Source organism: Triticum dicoccoides, chromosome 6A (genome assembly GCF_002162155.2).
Source record: "Triticum dicoccoides isolate Atlit2015 ecotype Zavitan chromosome 6A, WEW_v2.0, whole genome shotgun sequence".
Lineage (NCBI taxonomy): Eukaryota > Viridiplantae > Streptophyta > Magnoliopsida > Poales > Poaceae > Triticum > Triticum dicoccoides.
The window spans coordinates 114657804-114663024 of record NC_041390.1 but is presented as its reverse complement, the minus strand read 5'-3'; the positions used below and the strand labels follow the sequence as shown (position 1 = coordinate 114663024).

The following is a 5221-nucleotide window of genomic DNA, read 5'->3' as shown; positions in this document are numbered from 1 at the left end:
GCCACATGCCTTTGGTTCAAAATGCAAAGTTCTTAGAGGAAGGTGATTTATTCCGTGGTATGATGGTTTTTCGTAATAGTTTTCCGCCCTGCATGACGTTTGCTATATAACGATTATAATAATTTTAATTAATTAATATATGGGTGGGGTTTTGCAATAAAAAAACTCTAAACTCGTCGCTCCAAGCTACATCCTCGATCTCAACATCAGCAAACTAGGGTCAACTCTCAGGGAGGGAATCCAAGAATCCACAGGGTTACCCATGCAAAAGCGCAGAACGCAAGGAAGCATACTCTGGCTCACCATACTGTACACTCCCTTTTGCGGAAAAGGCCCTATAGAAATTCACATTTTTATCCAATCGCCCCCCTGAGTCTCCCCCAACATCTCCCCGTTGTTTCCTTCCAGAATTAATCCAGATCCCTCTCTCCTCTCGCACTCCTCCTCGATCCGACTAAACCAAAAAAGGCTTCGCACGCACGCTAGAGACCAAAACATTTCCTCGAATTCCGATCTCCCTCACGCGATCTCCCCCCCACCTCGTCTCCACTCCTGTCACTACCCGGGGATCGGGTCCGGGCTGGGTTGGATCCGGAACGAATCCCGCGGGCTCGTCGTCTTCCCCGCGAGCGCGCGCGCAGGCGGCGGTGATGCGCTGCTCGAACTGCTGCTGCTGCTGCTGCTGCTAGCCGCGTCCGATCGGGGGCGATGAACATCGTGAAGGGCGTCGCTGATCTCCTCCGCAAGTCGACGCCCTCCTCGCCGGGCTCCGGCGGTGGCGGCGCCGGTGCCGGTGGAGGCAGCCCCGGCGGAGGCGGGGGCGGCACCGGCTCCCCCTCCGCCGACAAGTTCGCCGCCGCGCCCTCCCCCAGAGTCCGCTTCAGGTACACAGCCCTACTCCCGAACACTCGCGAATTGCCATTGGCTCGTTTGCGGTGGGGAAACGCGGCTTGCTCGTGTGAACTGCGTGGGTGGCTGCTCAAGTTACGCTGCCTAATTTCGACCTACTGTTGGATGGTGACGGATGGGTTTTTGATTTTCTAGTTTATTACTTCAGTCTGTTAAGTTCTTCGTGCTTTTGTTTGGATGAAGCCTCCAGGTGGGGGTAATGGCTTAGCTAATTGGAAGTAGCTACACCTGTTAATTTGTTAACTCATAGTAGAACGGTAACACTATGATCCTAGAGATTTAAAATATTGATTAATTTATTCATCCTTTTCCATTTCACTAGGTCTGCTCAGCATTTTGCTGGAGACACACTAAATCATTGGCAATTGGGTAGTTGAATGGATTGCCCTGGTTCCTTATACCTAATTTCACCAATTGTGAGCTCATAACGTACCGTGATGTTACAATGTAGAAAAACAACTAAACTCTGTCGACGTTTTCATTCACCACTTCTGTTTCTTAATGAAATGTACCAGAAGCTGGTGCAGTATTGCTAGTTTTGCGATCGAATGTGGGCATTTTATCCTAATCCTGTGTTATATGGTTCCAGTGACACTGGTGAGGAAGGAATCTTAAACACACTCTGGCAGAGGTACGAGAATGCCATCGACAAGGTACTCACCCCTTCACAGAAATTCTCACTACTAAATCTAAGATAGTGTCACTGGGTCCTTCAGTTATATCACAAAAAACCTCGCGTAGTGCAGATAGTGTCACTCATTCCTTCGATTAGTAGCGCAAAAAACCTGGCGAAAATGCAGACCGTAGCCTCAAACTTGAAGTTGTCAGCATACATCTCCTGATTTTGGTGCAACATGAAATATTTCCTAATACTTGAGTATCTCTTGTTGAATTTACTGAGTGAGTAATTGGACTAATATCCTCAATAAGAGTCCTGTATTATTGTGGAACTTGGTTGGGTAAGTCTCTGAGGGCAGAGCCTTGAGAGATTGTCCTCATCTTGCTGCTGGCAAGGCTCTTCACTGTTGTGTAGAGTTGCTTTAAGACTGAAAGAAGGGTCTATGGAGAGACTATAGAGAACTTATGCATATTCTTTGTTTATTCAAAAATAGTTGGCAATGCCGTGCCTATACTGACGGTGACCTGAAAAGGATAGCTAGTACAACCAAAACACAAGATCAAATCTGAACTATCTTCTTAACATAAATATACACTTCTAACTAATTAGGATGCCTTATGCTGGTCATTCCTATATTTTAACGAACATAACCCCTTCTAAACCAATAGTGCTTCACACTTATGCACTGATTATTGCCCCTTGCACGCACGCCGCTGCACATAAATCATAAATGTATAAAGAGAGGAGATGTCCAAGTTCATGAATGAATCAACGCATTTATATTCTAAATCATGTAAATTAGTTTAAGAATGGATCTGTGCACATTTGTATTTTTTCAACTAGATAATAATATCGAGGAGGTACTTGTGATTTATAACAATATTTAAACCCTATAATTTCTCTATAGCATGTTTCCTATTTATTTTATGACAAATGTCCATTTCTCATGTCAACAATTTCATAGGCTGAAAAGAAGAAGTCCCTGCAAATATTTGTCCTGCATTTTATACAAGCATTTAAAGACTGGGAGCCACACCGTATTGATCAATCAGTTGACCGGAGATCAGTATCAGATGATACAGTTATAGGATGTTCTGGTGGGCATCCTTCTGAGGTCATCCTTATTCTCGTTCAGGAGATTTCTCATTTAACTTCATTTGTTACTGAGAGTAAGTGGGCCCACTGGAGAAAATATATCTTTCTTAACTACAGATTCTTGGCCCCTTTGTTTACCATTCTTATACCTTAGCATACAATGTTTTTTCAAGTTTCCACTCACTACTGACACCTTCTCAAGCTGCCATATGTCTATAAGGACATGGTTGTATGTCATTCTCACTGAATGATCTAAGACCAAGACTGGTGAGAAAGGAGCAAAATAATTGCTAGACCTGGGAATTGAGATAATATATGACTTAGGAAGCAGTTAGTTCACTAATCAAATAATGTTAAACACAGTTCTAAATTTGTAATGTTCGCTAGATGCTCTCAAGCAGGTAGAAATTGTAAGGTTCAATTTAAGTACACCGGAAGGCTGTGTGGCGTAAATTCCTGAGTCAGTTATTTATTCCCTGAACTGTCTCTTGAACATTTTCAACTTCTTTTATTGTGGAAGTTCATTGTACTACACTAAAATGGGCACTTGCATTCTACATACCAGATTAACAATGACCAATTGTTATACCGTGCCAACTGTTAATTATAGTGGTTTATTAGGTTTAGCAACTGCAGTGATTCGGTGATAATTGGATCGATCTTGTTTCCTGTATTCGCAGGCAGCAGCTGTCCAGAATCCTCGGCTAATCTCTCAGAGCAATCCACAGACCTGGGATTAAGCACTGAAGTATTACCTGTTTTGGAGTGTTTCACCATTGTTACTCGCTCAGTGCATAACTGTAGAGTATTTAGTTATTATGGAGGTGTGCAAAAGGTTACTGCTCTTTTGAAAGGTAGATTCTTTCTTTAGTTGGGTATTTATTATCCTGGATTCATGTTGATTCTTTACTCCTTTCTCCATGTTATGAATCTCCTTGTAGCATAGGTTATGATAGCGGTGATATATATGTTAATTCTGTAATGAATCTAATTTAACTGGCCTTTCTTTTGTATATTCAGCCGCAGTTGTAAAGCTCAAGACCTTGACAAGTTTGCTTGCCACAGATGAACAACTGTCAAATAGAACTGTAGAAAATATGAGGATGATGCAAAAGATTCTTGTACACATTGTTACGATAATTTCAAACTTCATGGATTTGGAGCCAGCTGCAACAAGAATTTCACGGGTTGTCAATAGCACTGATCATACCCCATCAAACAACTTAGCCACAGTTACTCCCAATGCTATAAGAAGATTTGTTTCTGATAGAAATTGGCAGCAAAAAGCCATTGTTTCAGTTATGGAAGCTGGCGGCGTCAATTGGTTAGTAGGTAAAGTTGGTTTTTCAATGTTTGTACTTTGTATACATTTGATTACATCTTTAACTATTTTGCTTCATTACTTGCTTAGGACAGGGAATCTTAGTCTCTACATTGCGTAACTCTTACAGTTCTAGCATGGTCCACAACTCCGCTTTACTTATAAGAGTTTGCTAGTAGCTTGAAGTGCAATGCGTAATTTCCGCTCTGGAGAAAGAGAGAAGTGCATATTTCAACCCTGAACTCTTGCCCTAGTTTAATTTACAACCCCGAACTTTAATACCGTCTAAATTACAACCCCCAAGTCTCAAAACCGGGCAGGATTCAACCCTCCCCTCTCTGTTGACCGGTTTTGACCTGGGGTGACCAGTTTTGACTAGTCAACGGGTCCAATCAGCATGCCACGTCAGATTTTTTTTTCAAAATTTCAAGAAAAAGTAAATAAAAATCTGTAAGATCAGGAAAAAATTATAAAAAAGCAAAATTCCGAAAAAATTGTTCGCGAAAAAAGCTAGGGAAAATAAAAAATGATTTTTTTCTGGAAATATTTTTTTCTGGAATTTGAGTTTTTGGGTTTTTTCTGGATTTTTTTTGGAAATTCGTTTTTTTATTTTCCGTGTTTTTCGGAAATTGGATTTCTTATTTCTTTTCCTGTATTTTCTTCGATTTTACAGGTTGTTTCCTTGGAAATTTTGCATTTTTTGCTGATGTGGCATGCTGACTGGACCTGTTGACTGGTCAAAACCGGTCAACAAAGAGGGGAGGGTTGAATACTGACCGGTTTTGAGAGTTGGGGGTTGTAGTTTAGACGGTATTGGAGTTCGGGGTTGTAAATTAGACTAGTCCAAAAGTTCAGGGTTGAAATATGCACTTCTCTCCTGGAGAAATATTCTGCAGGAAATATCAAAACAAAGATTAGATGGCATGTAGGTTCGACTCTTGATATTAGGCTGTGGATAAATTAAGACATGTTTTGGTATAACTGTAGATGGAAGTGAGCAACTTGTGGATCATCCCTGAATGTGGGATAAACAAAGTACTACAGTACCTTCATTCGGAATAGACTGCACGCAGTCAAACTTCTCTTATTTTGACCATCGATATGTCAAATACTATTTGAATTTCTCATGGGAAAATACTATAACTACATTTTTTATGAAAAAATACACTCATAATTTTATAAATTTTACTAACATATTCATATGGAAAATAATGGTCAACATTGTGGGCCAGAGACTGTATCAAAACCTGAAATGTCATTTATTATTTTAAGAGAGA

The 5221-nt window shown here is 40.9% G+C and overlaps 1 protein-coding gene across 4 annotated transcripts in view; it reads left to right on the top strand.

Annotated features, from left to right (window-relative positions):
- The first annotated feature begins 422 nt into the window (after positions 1-422).
- LOC119315416 (BEACH domain-containing protein B-like) overlaps positions 423-5221 on the top strand; it is a 30477-nt gene continuing 25678 nt past the window's right edge. For 2 of the 4 annotated variants that reach the window (XM_037590044.1, XM_037590042.1), the window contains exons 1-5: positions 427-884; positions 1499-1562; positions 2493-2697; positions 3304-3477; positions 3644-3955. In XM_037590044.1, coding sequence (XP_037445941.1) covers positions 709-884; positions 1499-1562; positions 2493-2697; positions 3304-3477; positions 3644-3955 — 931 coding nt within the window. In that variant the 5' untranslated portion in view covers positions 427-708. Of the gene's footprint in view, positions 885-1498; positions 1563-2492; positions 2698-3303; positions 3478-3643; positions 3956-5221 lie in introns of all 4 variants that reach the window. The other 2 variants (XM_037590046.1, XM_037590045.1) reach the window with 2 other exon arrangements.